At 44.6% G+C, this 17,534-nt stretch overlaps 1 protein-coding gene across 3 annotated transcripts in view; it reads right to left on the bottom strand.

Annotated features, from left to right (window-relative positions):
- Nucleotides 1–17,151, bottom strand: part of AGPAT4 (1-acylglycerol-3-phosphate O-acyltransferase 4) — an 80,875-nt gene extending 63,724 nt beyond the window's left edge. Inside the window, exons 1-2 of one of the 3 annotated variants that reach the window (XM_080584779.1) lie at nucleotides 15,972–16,118; nucleotides 2–232 (exon numbers count right to left, since the gene is read on the bottom strand). In XM_080584779.1, the coding sequence (XP_080440905.1) occupies nucleotides 2–179 (178 nt within the window). In that variant the 5' untranslated portion in view covers nucleotides 180–232; nucleotides 15,972–16,118. Of the gene's footprint in view, nucleotide 1; nucleotides 233–15,971 lie in introns of all 3 variants that reach the window. The other 2 variants (XR_013948324.1, XM_080584780.1) reach the window with 2 other exon arrangements.
- Between the last annotated feature and the right edge of the window lie 383 nt (nucleotides 17,152–17,534).

Genomic DNA, 17,534 nt, shown 5'->3' with positions numbered 1-17,534 from the left:
CGGCTTGAAATGCAGTAAGCCAGCCTGCAGTTGATCCTCCTGAACAGTTGCTTGTTGATTGGCCAAAGTATAAGTGTAAAGAGTTGAATGAAGTTAATGATCAGTCCTGACACTATAAATATGTAGCAGATCAGCAGGTGGCAAATGAACTGAGACTTCAGAAAGCCAACGATGTCCATGATTTGCTGAGAAAGCAAGAGGGTACCTTCAGACCCAAAATGCAGAAGACAACCTGCAAAACCAAATAGTATCAGTGGTTACAGAGTGCATTTGTTTCCGTGAACAGATTATTACAGATGTCCCACTTTCCATTAAACATCTGAGTGAATTTAATTCCTTTGTTTAGAAGAAGGACTGATTACAATATTTGCAAAGGTAAGCATGGAAAGAGAATACCATATTTCTGAATCGATTTACATTGACTTTGGAAACAAATTTTCACATTTCAGTTCTAATTCTACAAAACACATGAGCATATAGACTCCATTTCGTGCAGTGCAATACTCCTCTATCAGGCCTTTATTGCTAAAATATGAGCAAAATGATTCATTTGTATTTTGAATTGAGTTGTTGGTACTTCATAAGACACTTACAGTCGTCTTCGCTATATTCATGAGCAGATCCAAAGTTTGCAAGTCTTAAAAACACTCAGTTTTAACAAAGGTTTGCTAGCGTTTGCTGGTAGTTTTGATGATGCTTCATCCGAAGAACCTTAATCACAGCAGGAACTTGTACCACACCCAAAGTAGGATACATCTTTAATTACAGTCCCGTCACCTCTCTTCAACACTATCTGAACTTTTAAAATCTGAAACTGATTTCCCATTCAAAACTATACCATAAAATTCCCCACAAACCAGGGTGTGCACACCCCCAGTACCTTCCACACTGCTGAAAAAACTTGGGTTTTGTTTGAGTGTCTGGTTAACTTCACAAGGGTACATTATGAAACACCCCAAAACAGTTGTTTCCAACTTTTACTCTATTCAAGACTAATTTATTTAGTTTCAAATACCTTCACTAAAAGGTTTATTTTACTTGTGTACACATACAAAAGTCCAGAACACTGCTGACTGATCTTTATTTTGTTAAGATGCATTTACCTAACGATTGATCCTGTGCGATTTAAGTGCACAGAATTCAGTTCTTATTTAAAATAGACCAGCAAGCTAGAGAGATTAACTACAGATGCATAGGAATAGCAACGGTAAGAACAGTATTTTCTTCCTTTACTTGACTGCGGAAGAAAAAACACTATACTGGGTGTCCCACTGCCTTCAACGAAACCCAGAACAAATTATTTAACACGTCCACAGTTTTAAACTAAAACAAACAAACAAACAACAACGAAACAACAGATACATTTCCTGGTATCACTTTCCTCAGCATACCCCATGTCTACTCAAGAAAATGTCTTTAAATACACATACACAGCCATGTATATCCACTCAAGTAAACAGGGCAGTACGCTAATTTTAGGCATGTGAGCAGCTCTATTCAATTTAAATATTATTCCTTGTACGCTTGAAGTTCAAGGATACGCACACAATCTAAGACTACAATGTTATTGGAGCAAGATAAGAATTCAGGTTTTCTGCCCCTCTGCAGAAGAGAGCATTGAGTCATTTCATTTTCAAAAGGTTATTACAAAAAAAATAATGAAAAGGTCCTGTATGTATTCACTTCACTCCTCTCTATTAAAAGTAAATGCAAGGTTTAAAGCTTAATGTCAGAATTTGTGCCTTCCTCTGCAGGCTGCTCCAGCCATGCTCCCAAACCAAAAGGTAGCAGCAGCTTCTAGCTTTATTGGCTTGTTCCCTTGTTACATTTAAATACGAGTCGATTTTGGCAATAGAATAAAAGCTTGACTATGCACAATATACACAATTTGCTCGATTACTCCTTGACACTGTAATTCTGTCAGTTTTACTCCATAAACCCAGAAAGGAAACATCAATAACAGCGCTAGCCCATGACCCAGCAGTGTTTCCAGAAAACCAACTCTTACTTAAAAAAGGTCTGCACAATTTTGGAAAGGACCGATCCAATCCTAGCAGTTGCCAATCCAGAGAAAGTACCCTCTGCCAAGTATTCTGGCCCACCAAAAACCTTACTGGCCTCCCCGCAGTCATCACTACCACCAACTCTAGACTTGTCAGGAGAAAAAATATTAAGACACGATCTCTCAGCAATCAACACCCCGATATTTTGAATATGGGTAAGGAGGAGGTACTGCCATCCTGCTCCATTCCTAAAGTGTTTCTCCTTGTAAGGCATAAGAGTTTGCCCAGGGAGGAAGTCCTGAGACTATTTCTGAATGTGCCGGTCATAGGTCATCACAAAACAGCAGCTGTCAGCATCCCAGGGAATTAAACGATGAACAAATCTTTATGCCTATCCTTTTAGTTTATATAAGACCCCATTATGTGAGGCATTGAGTCTAGATCAGTGTCCTGAAACATTTGTTTTATTGCCCTTGCTGACTGTGCGTACCACAGCAAAGAGCACACACAAGAATTGCTACAAAGCGATGGGAAGATATTCAGCCAGGTCTTCAATCACAAGGAACACTAGAAAAAAAAAAGTCAGAAAGACAATCTGTGTTGCTGAATGATTTATATCAAGTGTTTATGGCAGTCCCAAGCCTATTATCAGCAGCTAAAATGTGCCCTTTGTGTATTACAGACTTTGTTCCCTTTATCTCGCTGCACTATTCAGTCCCAAAGCAGACACCATCTGTACCTCGGAAATGCAGAGCAGGCCTGTGTTCATTGTAGTAACCACCGTCCTTGCACTTGTAAAAAGCTTTTCCAGCTTTAACCAACCATTCCACTACAGACATGTTTCTTAGGATGGCATACAATTTATTAGCATGGGCTTTGCCCAAAGACTTTGTTTTCGTTGAAAGCTAAGTAGAATGAGAAATGTTGTCTCGTAGGAATCATTGTAATGATTCATGCTACAGCCCTCTGTCTCACTCTGAAGATAAAATCAAACACTGGAGGGGAAAAAATAATAAAGGGTAAAATCAAGTTCTGAATAAGTTTACAGTGAAGAATAAAGGATTTCACTTCCCTAATTCAGACTCTTTTACTTTGTCAAGTAGCAGGTTTAGATCATTTAAAACTCTCTGATTGGGAGCGATCGGTGGCCTACGAGTGGATGGTTTAAAAGACTGTACAGTGCCTGAAACCCAGTAAGTGGGGTTATCCTACTGTCCTTGGTTAAAACTGATCAAAAGCTTTTTGTGCTAGCTAGCCTGTTTAATTCCATGTCACAGAATCACTCTAATCTAATGTAATTCCCAGAGATCAGGAAGGGAACAGATCAAAAAAACCCACACGTGAAATAGAATTAAAGCACTGTCTACTTACAGTGGAGACATAGAAACTCACTATTTGATATGGTCAACAAAAATTTCCTGTAGTAAGCAGCTGATTGACAGTCTTTATGAAGAGGAAAAGCAGTTGAATGACAGAGTCTGGAAGGAGGAAGAACTCACCGGAATGTTAGTATATCAATTTGGTTTTTCCACTGTAAGAGTGGTTAAACTACATTAAAATGTTATATTTATGTGCATCATTTACTTCATGAGTAATGAGTATTTACTTCATGTTGGGTCTTTAAAGCAAAACTTCACAGAATTAAGAGAGACATTGATGAGATGACTGTGATAAAACATAATTACTGTCTTACAATTTGATAAAGCCACAATGCAATGTTTGAAACTAATTTCTTCCTGCATCTAGACCTGTCATGAAGTTTCAATTCTGTAAAGCTTCCATAAAATGTTTTCAAAGCAAACCAAAACTACGTAAGCAGTACCATTGAAATGTATCTTATCTAACTTGCTAGAAAAAGGAACAAGAATTTGGAGCCACTGTTCATATTTTTCTTTGCTGAAATGTAGGGAGACTAGAGATTAATTTTCTCTTCTGATTAAATTCAAGTTATTTTCTCTACAAAATTTGCAACCCATTATACACGTGGTGCCAGCTAAGTGTTTTGTTTCTCAGACATAAGCTTATTCTTTCAAAGATTTTTTTGAATAAGACACTGATAGGACTATTTCCATTACCAAAACTCCAAGAAAAGTAGTTTATTCTTGGTAAAGGCTACAAAGTAGAAATTTAATTTTTAAGAAGCAATTCTGATCTTGTGGAAGAGGTCTAGAAGCCTGCTTTCTAAGAATTCGTAGGAACTTTTCCCACTTGCTCTGTCTTACTGAAATTCCTCATGGGTAACATCAATATAACGCTGGTTTAAGTGATGAAAGGATCAAGTCTTTAATTCTTAATCCAAAATCCTAGTTTAATAAATTACACTGATTTCCTTATAGATAATGGCTGAAAATTACAGCAATCTTTTGAAAACAAAAGAGTCAATCAATGCATTTTCTCAGAAGCTATTAAGATCGGAGAGCTGCCAAGAAGCTCTCTTCTGTCAAACACCCCTTAAAATGAATTAGGAGAAAACGGCCAGCCAGAGCATCAAAAACAGACAGGAATGTTCTTTAATAACAGTTTTCAGCTGGATATGAAACAAAAGACTCAAACCTCAAATGTCCGTCTAGGGAACAAGTCAACAAGCATCTATTCATGTGACTAAGAGGTCACAGGATCAGGTTTAAAAGCAGACTGCAAGACCATTCACTCTACCTCTCTCTTCTCCTTGTTCCGTTCTTCAGCAAGATCCACTTCTTTCTACTTAAACTACTCCCAGTGTTTCCTTCTGCTTGGAAGAAAATCAGCAGGAGGACATAGCAAAGACAAAGACAACATTAGACTAGTGATACACAAGGTGAACACCACTCTTCTGGCAGAGGCTGCTGACAATAACACTGCGTAGCACGTCGAAGTCTGTAAGACATTTGAGACTACAACCATGGATATCTTAAAGACCAGAACTGTTTGCACTTCTACAGAAAGCATGAGAATGAAGCTAAAAACTATTGCCCACCTTAGCAAAGTTTATGCAGTAAACAGAGTGATTGGAGTACAGAAAGTCACACGGCATCTATCTGACAGCATCTGGACTAACCTAATACTGTCCATACTTACAACCTGAGGCAGGACAGCAAGGCAATTGGTTATTTTCAGAAAAGCACGTTTCAAACCTGCACAAATTTCTTTGCTCATATTTACTCTATGATAAAGTGCTAATGCTTAAGTTTTAAATGCTCTGCTGCAAATTAAGAAAAAACAAGCATATGACGATGATGCCCATTCTTACATTTTCTTCTCTAAACCAGATTCCTGGACAGATGAGATACAGAGACCAAGGCAATGAGAACAAGCACAGGTCAGATTACAGCAGTTTCTGTACTGCCTCTAAGTAACTTTCAATTGCCATCAGAGCAGCACAGCTAGCAGCAGTAGCTCATACCAGAGTTAAACTCAACGATGCTTCTGTATTCAGAATATATCGACAAGGCAGACAGAGGAAGCCCTTGAGCTCTTCTCTTCCTGCCAGTGGGTGTCAAAAGTCAGCATAAGATAGGTCGCGTCCACGTGTGTATAGGCCTTCAAGGGGTATTTATCTGTACATGCTACAAAAAAAAAAAAAAAAAAGTCTGAAGGAAGAATTATCTATTTGTCTCATGCTTAATCAGGGTTTGAATCACTTTTCCCTTTCCTCCAAAGGCAGGTCCAGAGCATTACCTCCTCAGAAAAGTCACACATTGGGGACGCTTTTGATCATACCTTAAGCGTTTTCCCTACAGTTAAGGGAACTCCAGGACGCTTTTCAGTTTTTCTGAGAAGCCAGGCATTCCTGACTGCATATTTTGTAATACACAGCTACAACGGAGATCTGTCAATTTGTCTGTTTCAAAGGCTGAAGAATGAACACTATCTACCAGCAAGCTTCAGGATACCTAATTTAGAGACTTGTGATGTATATTGGGCTTATGTGGCAAGGTTTTGGTAGGAGGGGGCTGCAGGGGTGGCCTCTGTGAGCAGAGCCCAGCAGCTGCCCTGTGTCAGATCAGAGCCAGCTCCAGACAGCTCCAAAAGGGACCTGCCGCTGGCCAGAGCTGAGCCCATCAGCAATGCTGGTTGGGCCTCTGGGAGATCAGATTTAAGAAAGGGAAAAAAACTGCTGTGCAACAGCAGCTGGGAGAGGGGAGTGACAACCAGCCCTGCAGACTCCAAGGTCAGGGCAGGAGGTGTTCCAGGCATGCAGCAGCAGTTCCCCTTTCCCCTGCGGCCTGTGGAGAGGCCCCTGGTGGAGCAGGCTGTCCCCCTGCAGCCCATGGGTCCCACACAGAGCAGATCTCCACGCTGCAGCCCGTGGAGGAGCCCCCGGTGGAGCAGGTGGATGTGGCCTGGAGGAGGCTGCGGCCCATGGAGAGCCCCCGCAGGAGCAGGCCCCGGGCCGGAGCTGCAGCCCGTGGAGAGGAGCCCACGCAGGAGCAGGGGTCTGGGGGGAGCTGCCGCCCGTGGGGGACCCGTGCTGGAGCAGTTTGCTCCTGGGGGATGGATGGACCCCGTGGTACGGAGCCGTGTGGGAGCAGTTCCTGAAGAGCTGCTGCCTGTGGGCAGCCCCCGCAGGCTCAGTTCGGGCAGGACGGCATCCCGTGGGAGGGACCCCACGGGGAGCAGGGGCAGGGAGGGACCGTGAGGGAGCAGGGGAGATGAAGTCTCAGGGACTGACTGCAGCCCCCATTCCCCTGTGGCGCTTGGAGTAGGGGAAAGTTTTTTTTAGTTTGCTTTTAGTTTGTCACTGCTCTAGTCTGCTAGTGATAGGCAATAAATTATATTAATCTCCCTACTCTGAGTCTGTTTTGACTGTGACAGTAATTGTTGAGTGATCTCCGTGTCCTCATCTCAACCCTCGAGCCCTTTCACATCATATTTTCTCCCCACTGTTCCTTTGAGTAGGGGGAGTGAGTGAGTGGTATAGTGGAGTTTAACAATCAGTGTAAAAACCACCACACCATAAAACTGAATTTTTATTTATTTTCTATTGAGCACAAAGGTAATTAGCATAACAGAGTCCAAACAAAAGAAACAAAAGTAACCCAAGAGTTTTTGAAGTGGTTAGAGTATAATAATGTTTTCCCTTCCCCTTTCATATTTTCTTCCTGCTGTGATCTAATGTCAGAGCAAGACAGCTATGCAAGCCCTCCATGCCTACCAGGACATGAGTTCCTTGGCCATGCATGCAAACTGTGTGCTGGTAAAACACACCACGTTGCTGCTGTTTGCCCTGATGGCCTCAGTGCTGGCTGGTCCCTTACCACATAGAAAGGAATTATACAGGGGGTACTGGCAACCAAGGAGAAGCATGCGTACTCTGAAAACAAAGAGTGTGAGATGAGGAGCCACTGCCCAAGTTCATTTGAGGAGTAGTTCAATCTTGCTCCTTCTTCCAGGAGCATGAAATATTCAGGGAGGAGGGAGTTGAACAAGGGCACCATGGGGAGCTGGGCTTAAACACAAGGCAGTACAGAACTCCTGGGGGTGCTGTGTTTAGGGACCACAGGGCCAGCAGAGCTTCATCTTGAAGGAAGCATTTATTTGATGAGGGTAAATTCCTTGAAGTTAAGCGTTTCTTTTCCTGGCCCCTGCAGGGTTACTCAAAAAATGTGCCTGGGTGAACATCAAGCAGAACATCAAGCTCATACGAACAGCAGCAGAAGGCAAGTTGCTTCTGTCCAGCATGTCAGGTGTTGCTCTGCAGTTCCTCCCCACCCAAGTTCCTGCATCTTAATACATTAAAACATATATATTTCTCCAAAGCACAATTATCTGTAATTTGTTTGGGAAAAATAAAAGAAAGAGCTGCATTAAGATTCTTCAGACCAGAAGGAGTCTAACAGAATTGAGCCCCAGAGTTCAGTTCTGGATACCACAGAGTCCCTGTTTCCTCTTTTACTGTCTCTGGGTCCATCAGTACAAGTTACTTGTGTTGTCAATAAGAGCAATATAAGCACAATTCAGAGACTGAGCAAGAGAGCAGGACTGAACAGCAAACACAGACTTACAAGAAAATATATTGAGAATCTAAGCAGGATGTGAGATAGACTGTCACACAAATATAGGTGACCTGGACAGTTCCTGAGAAGTAACTCAGGTAACTAACAAACAGTCCAGGACAATTATATTTATCATGCACTTTTAGCCAATTTAATACTTGCTCTCAAGTCACCATAGGCAATATTAAGTGCTTAGTCAAGGTAACCAGGCACAGATATTACTGACATCTGGCACTCTCCACCTCCAAAAAGAAAGAAAGAAAGAAAATAATCAAAACCTTCAAAACACATTTCTACCAAGATTCTTCAGTGGGTGATCTGGCTTGCTGCTGAAGTACAGGTGGCTTGTCACACAACAGGATATGAACGTCTGTAACAAACCTAATCTTTGCGCATATATATGCTTGTACATATGCTTTTGTGTTGATGATGTATGAATTTCTGTACTGAACACTCAAGGTACTGTATAAGGTAATTGCACATGTGAGAGAGAGATCCGAGTCTATCTTGTTAAGCCACTGGCCCTCAGTGTACAGTCTGTGGGAAATATCTCAATGGTGAGATCTACATCGCTCACATGCGTGAAAACAATAAAAATTAAGGAGGCAGGAGCAGCAGGATGTTGCCACCAGTGTCATGGTACTTAACCAGCCTCAAGGGCACGTACCACTCTGGCTGATCACCTCTGTGTTGGGTATTTCAGGAATAAATGCAACACAGGAGTAGCTACTGTTCTCCAGTGCTTATTACAAGAATGTTTCTTTTAGAAGAGCCAGAATAATAGGGCTGGGAGGGGACGGGGGGGCAACAGACAAAGGCTCATTCAAGGGCTAGCAAAAATACAGGGATGCCTTAAAAAAAAAAAAAAAGAAAAAAGGAAAAAAAATGTGCTGGGAGCCCAAACATTCTTTTGATGAGAGATAAGCTTTAGAAAGGAGGCCTCTCCTAGAAGACTCATGTTTTTTCTTGCCAAACACTGATCATTGTCATCTTGTCTTAAAGAGTTGTAAATTACATTCACAACAAAACGAGGGGTCAACACAAGGTCCGGGAACAGCCTATATGCTCAGCAGACAAAATACTTTCCCCAAATTCATAACAGCTTTAGGTGTGAGGCACCAAGGAAACACTGGTCAAAAGATTAATTTAAACTTGACATATTTAATACTCAATTTCTTACCCACAGTTAGCTAAATACAAAGTTAGACTACAAAATTATCACCCCCCAACTTCAGGTCAGCAACAGACAGTTTTCTACAACACTAACACACAGTTGTGTACAGGCAGGGAAGTTTCACATCCATTCAACAAACTTGCTAGCATAAGCAACTCCATTTGCATATATAGAAATCAAACCTTTTACAGATAGGTTTAGAAAACAGTATGGATTTTTGTTAACTCTTTTGGTTGAAAGGGGTGGGATAAATCCAGGAAAAGCTCCAACCATTCAATGAGCCTGACAAGATTTTCTTCCTACCTCCACCTAACACACCGGGAACTAACAAGGCTGTTGCAAAGCTAGACAGTCATGTGGCAAACCCATGGCAGAGCCAATTCCAGAACTATGACCGGCCCAGTCATTAGGCTCCAGCTTTCAGCACAAAATAGTACTTTTCATACTCCTTTAATTGCCTTCTTGCCAGTGCTCAAGTTTCCCTCACAACAGTTTCTGAAAGGCCAGGTATGAACAGAGAGGGATAGGACACACCCAAGGTGCCTGGGCTCTTCAGCAGCAGCAGACAGTGTAAGAGGTAAAAATGTAGGGGATGGCTCAGACCAGGGTGTATGTGCTGATCTAATGAACTCTTTCCCTTCATTTTTCTGTTCCTCAAGAAACAGGAGACAAGTATTTAGCAATTTAAGTGGGACTGTACCATAAGCTAGAAGGTGTAACTTCAGTACCAAACTGACAGCACCAAACTAACAGCACTGTGCACACAAGCATACACGTCCACCACTGTTCCTCTCCGAGGAGGAATTAAAGACATTTGCTAGATGTTTCAGCTACAACAATCATAAAATAAAAGCCACCAGCACCAGAAAAAGGATAATTTTATTTCCTTAGTACACTCCCATAGAATGACCTTGTTATATTTTCTGGATTTGTGATCCACATTTAGTAGATCTACATTAGTAGACCTACATTTTGAGTAGCCTCTTTAAGCCTTTTTCCAGAAGTCTAATTCTTAACCTCCGTGACTTTGTTGTTTTGTTTACATAAAAAAGCCAGAAAGTGCAGCTAATGAACAATATAGGATTTGTAACAGAAAACTGAATCTTGAAAAAAAAAACAAACAGAAAATGGCAGAGATGTGGCAGAACTCACTGAGTTCAGAAGTCTCTGAGTGCCACCATCACGGTGGCAGTCCCCCCTGGCCTACAAGGAGCCGAGCTCGGCTGCAGGCCTGCCGGCTGCCCAGGCCAGGCCACAAGCACCCTGCTCACAGCAGGGGCAGGAGGGAACAGCACCGACATCTTGTGTGAGGGCATCCAAAAGCCCCCAGTAGGAGTCATGAGGCACAATTAGCCATGCTGGATATGAGAAGTGCCATCCACCTGATTACAACTCCAAACGAACTGTTAGGTTTTTTTGTTTGTTTTTTTTTTTTTAAATCTTCTGTGACAGTAGTCTTGAAGGACTGTCTCCCTCAGCTAAGCCATTTGCATATTTTTAATTAATATGAAACAGCATTCATTTATGTCCTCTGAATACTGAGACAATGTTAAACAAAACATTCTTTTTTGTCTAACAAGACCTTTTTTTCCACCTGCAAGTATTAATTTAATTTGGCTGTATGCTAGCACATGACACTGAAGAGTATAAAGTACCTGAATTTCTCCTTTACGAAAACCACATACCAAAATTTGAAATGGCAATGCATGCACAAGACGTAGCCCACACCAAGACGGGAATTCACAGGAAAATAAATAGTTATTCATTACACTTTCTAATGCTTCTTTCTGTGGAAAACAGTTTAACTGGAGGATGCATGTGGCAGGGAAGCTTCCAGATGTCTATTCAAAGAAAACCAACTTCTGCCTCAGGGAAGTAACATCCAATACTTAGAAAAGCGTTCATCTTATAGCTGAGATCTTTTTGGCATGGTCCCAAAAAAATAAGATCCTGGCTTCAGTGAAAGGCTCAGCTGCTCCCACACACAAAGCAATCACATATTCAGATGCCAGGTAAAAATCCAAATAAACAGTGGTAACTGCTTTACCCGTGCTTCAGCGATCATCTTCCACACCAGTTTTCACTCAGCTCTGCCTCAAAGACACCTGCTTCTGAACTGACTTGCTACACTGCAAACCCAGAATATTTTCAGCCTCCTTGTTCCCCCCCCAATCATCAGTCCCCTAACAGACTGATTTAATTTGAGAACTTCAAAGAATAAAAGCCTTTATCACAGACACTGGTTTTATCAAGTCCAATAATAAAGGGGGAAGTTTCATTTTGGACCTGATTCAAATCCTGCTGAAGCCAAAAGAAATCTCTCAACAAGCTTCACTGGCTCTTGTTATTTGGAAAACATTATCCCTCAAAACCAGCCAAATGTGATACAATTAATCAATGTACTTGTATTCTCAGTACCTAAAGCCGCAGCTAGTCAAAGCCATCTTAGACTTCCAGCAAAATCATTTAAAAAGAGTGCTTCATCCAACAGCATTTACTCCACTGGATGGCAAGTGTGCAGAGTTCCTAAGCAGGCTGGTAAGAATCGGGTAGCATTTTTACAAACTTTGTAAGGAAGAAATTAAGTATCTGGTATGTCAACACCTACCTGGATTTTCTCTGCACAATTTCAGTTGTCTAAATCCTTTCAGAAGCCTGGCTTTCAGCATTTGTCCCGGTAACTTCAAATAAATCTGGGATAGTTTTACAAGGCTTAATTTCAGAATGAAGCTTTTCTCTGTCTCCCTCTCAGGTGAAATGCAGTACTTACACACGCTCCCAGAGGTCCATGCATAGGCTTATAAAAACTAGATAGCAACACACCAAAGGCTGAATGAATTTGTGAACAGCACTTTCTTTCCTAGTTATCTTTCTGCTTTATTATAACTGTGTTGCATCCCTACCACCATTGGGCAACACGAAAGGACTGTTTCTTTCAATTACTCTGGCGCTCTAGATGCTTGTTTTACATTTCTAAGTTAAGGGAAGATAGCGGTATCTCTGCTGCCTACTGTTTGCTGAATTGAAAACTGATGTTACTGCATTGTCTTTAATGTAATTTTCACTAGTATCAGATCAAGGAGAAAAAAAGTGTGTCTATGCACGCTTCAGCACTGTCTAAATATATCCTCGGAACCATAAGATTAACTAAAGCATTGTTAACCCTTGACAGATAACCTGTAACAAAGGGGGAAAACCTTATGAATGATTCAAGTTCAAGAGTAGGCTGCTACACCCAGAGTGCCTCAAACCTTCCAGAAGTGCAAAGCAGCATCTGTAGTAATGGTATTTCCCAAAGTGCTGAAAAGCACGGTAATAAGAGACAAACAACGATGTGTGAAGAAAGAGGTAATAAGGGAAAAAGGGGGAGAACCAGGACATTATTTAACTTTCACACAGTAGTTCTCATGCGAAATCATATGTAACTTCTACACAGATTTCCCCTAATATTTTATTTTCCTGTCTTTAACAACAGGTCTTCAGTTAGCCATTTTCCTGTTCTCTGACAGGTGAAAGAAGCTTGCATAATCTGCCAACTGAAACTGTGCAGGCAAAGCTTTCCATTCACCTGGATCCTGATGGAGAAACATGACTGCAATTTGACTTTGTGATCATATAAAAAGCAAATCAGCAGTAATGAAATCCAGAAATAACATTGTATTCTGACAAATATGTCAGAAATTTTGCGGACATAACACACAATCAGTATACTAGTCTCTGCTTGCAACTCCAAAGCTTCTGGCAAGCAAGCCCTGTCTCAGCAACCTCTACCTCTGATTCCCTTCCAGCCTAGAACTGGTTAATCATCTTTCCCTGTTCCTGTTATTTATGCTACAACAGAAACCTCAAGCCAGGTCAGCTCATTTGCAAGAAGCAGAAAATGATTTCTGTGTTAAGCTCTTCATGGCAGAATATAATGAAACAGACAGAAGGGCTGAAGGTGAAAGCAGAGGCGCAGAACTAGGAAGATGAAGTTCAAAACAAAGAGCAGACTGCTATCAGGTGGACCGCTCTGCTCAGTTTCTAATGCTCGGTTCGTGTTCCTTTTCAGGAAATCCACTACATTGTCCTTCCCTCACGTAATCAAAGAGGGGTCTTTATAGCATCTTTGTCCTTGCCACTGTACACAGTTATTTATTTCCATTTCCTCTTTTTCTGACCTTACCTTGACACTACCACATCTCTACTCTGAGGAACCGGAGGAGGAAAGGGGAAAAAAGGCAAGAAAACGAAATGAGTCAGCAGTTTCTGAGAAGCACAGGAGCATTAGTCAGAGGCGAGCAGGGTAAGCTCATTCATGTCTCACCGTGACGATTAAGACCACCAAACAAGACTGCTAGATACACTTTCCCAAACCCCTGAAACTGCACAGCTGGGGAAAGCCAGCCCCCAGCAGAAGCAAAACACATTTTCAGCTGCCCAGTACCAGTGCTGAAATGAAATGAGTGTACCGGTACTGCTCTCCAGTCACCTTCCCAGTCTTCTTACAGACAATCCCATTGTATCCCACTGATCCAATCAAGCACACCTAAGGAAATAGCTGCCCTGCATAAAGTTCTCTCTAATTAGGGAGATCCACAGCTTCAAAAGCATTTGCTAACTAGAGCACAAGCACAGCACACTAAAATGCATTGTTGCTCTCTTGTTCCTCTCCTCCCTTACCAAGATGTACCAGCAGCAGCAGCAATGCAATTGGTTAGGGAAGCGTTCTTCTACATCAAACAGCAGATGTCTGACTTATTAAAATTTAAGACCAAATTATTAACACAAGTTCTAAGGGCCGCAAGCACATGTGTGCAGCACAAGAATGCCATTTGCTAACCTCCGCCCAGTCATAACGGTGCCTTCCTGGGTTGAAGAGATTTCCATGAGCACTCTTCACAGCCTTCATCCTCCAACAATAAAATCAGGGTTTAGAAAAGAAAACAAGAAACCACCTCTTTCCAGCAAGGCAGTGCACAGCCACAGGATTCTCACCCACCACCTGCACAAGAACCCTTCTCCTTTATGGTACAGTAAGTACATTCAACTGCAACTGATGCACAACCATCGCTCCAGGAAAGCACACCTCCCTCCAGAGAGAAGCTGAACACAGTTCCACCACCTCATGATTTTGGCTGGACAGAGCAAAACTTGCTGAACAGAACAACTGCCCACCAAACTGACATCCACTGGGGCTCGGGATCCACAGGCCATTACCATGCTCTAGGCACAGTGCTGTTTCCTTTTCTGTGACTCTGGGCAAGCACTGACCCCTCTATGCAGTTTCTCCACTCCAAAAATACAACACTTGCAGCTTCTTGTGAAGCACTTACTAAAGCCTCATATTTAAAGGCTTACTAATGGTACAACCAAACTTTGCTTAAGAGCAATCTTTATCCACCAGCAGCTTACAATGCTTCCTCTGTTCATTGCAGGCGTATATTCTGATATATTCTTCCACGTGAATCCTGGCCCTCTGTCTTCCAAAACATGCTGTTAAAGTTTCATTTTTAGATACAGCTTATTCAGGCACGGTTATGCAGAACATTAATAGGAAAAAGCAAAGCTATGCATAATATTTGTACAAATTCCTAAAATGAACCAAACTGTATTTTCCTCTATAGTACAGCAGGAAGTAGTTGGAAAAACACAGCATTAGACCAGACACAAACACCTAGAGCAAGTTGCTGGGCAGTAAATGACAGCAAACATTTACAGCACACCAACTACCCTAGTGACCGACGTGGTCAGTATTTATACAAAGGCAGTCCTGGCACATTATACGCAAATCACTGTGTGTTTAAAGTAATGTTGCCATGCACGTGAGAAGTTAGTAAAGAAAGAAAGCTGCAAACTCGTGCTTACATTGTTCCGCACCCCGACTGTTTCCCTGCTCCAGTAGCTTTTAAGTCTGTTGCAACTTGCTCTCAGTGCGAAGTGATTTAAGCACAAGCCGAGGCTATGATCGCCTGGTACAACTTCCTGGGCTGGACGCATCGCTGTTTTTCAAGAAACGCTCTTGGGCTTTTTTAAGACAGAGAGGGCCAGCAAGAGGGAGTTTCTCACCTCCTCCCGCCTCTTAATGATGGATTTTTGGTTTTCACGTAGCAGCAAGGTTACTCCCTCCCACATATACCTGCATAAGGGACATCATTCCTAGAGCCCTACACACGGTATGAAAATACTTGTAACTCTTAGAAACGCATGTCAAAGGTAAAGACCAAAAGCCTCCTTATGGCATTGTTCACACAGACTCTCTTTTCGGGGGGCTGCCTTTTCAGCAATCAGTGAGCATGCACTTGTTGAAAAAAAAAACGCACAAAGGGTTATTTCTTAGCTAAACAATGCCCCTTTGGAGTTTTCCCCGCACCGACCGCTATCAGCCCGAACACCCTAAGCCAGCTCACGGCTGTCGCTCCGCTGGGCTTCCAGCCTCCTTCGGGAGAGGCCGGCACGGAGGCGAGCACCCACGGCCGGGCTCCCGGCTACCTGTGACCGCCACCAGCCGCGCTCTCCTCCTCCCCCTCCTCCTCCTCCTCCCCCTCCCCTGCCGCCCCGGCCATCGCACGGCCGGCTGCTCGCAGCGCCGCTGCCACCGGCAGCGCAGAGCCCCGGGGGGCGCGGGGCGACCCTCGGCGGAGCAAATGGCGGCCGGGGATGGGGGGGGGGGATGAACCGGGTGAGTCCTGGCCGCCGCCCGCCGCGCCCCGCCCGCCCGCCGGTTTGGGGGGGGGGGGGGGGGGGGCTTCTTTTTTTTTTTAATTATTTTTTATTTTCCTCCAAACCGGCTCGACTGCACCTGAGGAGCCCTCCGGCCGCCAGGGGATGAGCACGTACCTGGCGCTGCCGGGCCTTGGCATGTGTGCCGCGCTGGGGGGCCGGGGCGGGAGCCGCGCCGTGCCGAGCCGCGCCGAGCCTCCCCGCCCCGAGTGCCACTACTTTGCCCGCGCCGGGAGGCGGCCGGCTCGGGCGGGGCCGCCAGGCTCCACCCGCCGGGCGGCTCCCGGGCGCCCCTCGCCTTCCCTCCCCGCCGCCATGTCACTTCCTCCCGGGGCGACCCGCCGGGGAGACCCCTCCCGGCGCCCCGCAGCATGGCTTCGCCCGCCGCTGGGCAGCGCCGGCGGCGGCAGGGACGTGAGGAGGGGAACGGCGGCCCCGACCCACGGGAAGCACCCCCGACGGAGGTGGGGCGGGAGGGGCAGCGGCAGCGGAGGACCAGCGGGGGTGAAGGGCACCTGTGTGCGTGTGCCGCCCCGGGGAGGAATCGGGGAGCTGGCTTCCAGCTCCTCCGCGCCGGCACCGTGAGGGGGATGCAGGTGGCAGCCATCCCAGCGCCCGCTATGCTGGCACGCTGCGCTCCCCGGCTGGGGAAGCGCGGTTTGCTGCCAGGCAGCTCTCCTGAGGGGAGGACTGCAAGAAGCCAGGCTATTCGGTACCCAGAGCATCGGAAGGTGATCGTGCCACGGACGACATCTCATAAAAGGCAGAGTTATGGGCTCTGCAGGTCGTGCAGTCGCACCAGGGCTGCAGGGCTCGGGGGGAAACTGGGCTGAGCTGTCACGTCCCTGCTCCGTAACAGCTATGTGCCATCACTGCTCACCCTTAACATAGATTTATTTATTTAAAGTGCATAAAGCAAACACCGAACCACGGAAGTTGTGCTATGCATGGACTGAAATAGGATATAAGCAAGACTTCCTAGACTAGTCACAGGAGCACATTCACTATGGTATAAAAGGGAAGTATCCTGACTAAAATGCCCCACATGTTAAGCGCAAGACGTGACAAGTCTCGCAGGGAGCAGGAAGAGCAAGGCTGCTGCACAAGGGAGGACAGGCCTGGAGCCGGGGGTGACCACAGCACAGGCACTAACCCCGCCGGCCTGAGCACAGCCCAGGGAGCAGGGCCCACTGATGAGCCCAGCAAGATGAAGCAGCAGGCCTGGTGTGGAGCTTGCTCAGGCAGTCTGCTTAGGAGATAGGCTACACTGAGGATCCATCCAGGAAACAAGGCCAGAGACAGAGCTGACAGCACATCCACCTACTACAATAGCTCAAGCAGGGGCTGAACATCCAGACCTGAGCTTAAACACAGCCTTGATCCATGGGCAGTGTGCAGGTCCCCGGTGAAGCTGGTCAGGGCATTAAGACCTGGTGGTGCCCTCAGGGCCCTGCCAGATTCATGCTGATGGGATGGGTGAACATGTACTCTTTGAGGAAATCAAGATTTAGCACCCTCTGTCCCATCTAGTCATGAAGGATTGAATCTAGCTCACTGACGTCCTCAGGCTAGTGGTCTGAAGGGAGGTTGGCAAAGGGTATTTCTGCAGCCATACTTTAAAAGACTGATCCTGTGGATACGTTCTTAAAAGGGACACTTCCAGGCAGGGGGAGCAAACTG

The sequence above is a fragment of the Anser brachyrhynchus genome (assembly GCF_964034855.1).
Source record: "Anser brachyrhynchus genome assembly, chromosome: 3".
Classification (NCBI taxonomy): domain Eukaryota; kingdom Metazoa; phylum Chordata; class Aves; order Anseriformes; family Anatidae; genus Anser; species Anser brachyrhynchus.
Note: the sequence above shows the minus strand (reverse complement) of the source record. Positions and strands in the feature narration are given on the sequence as shown.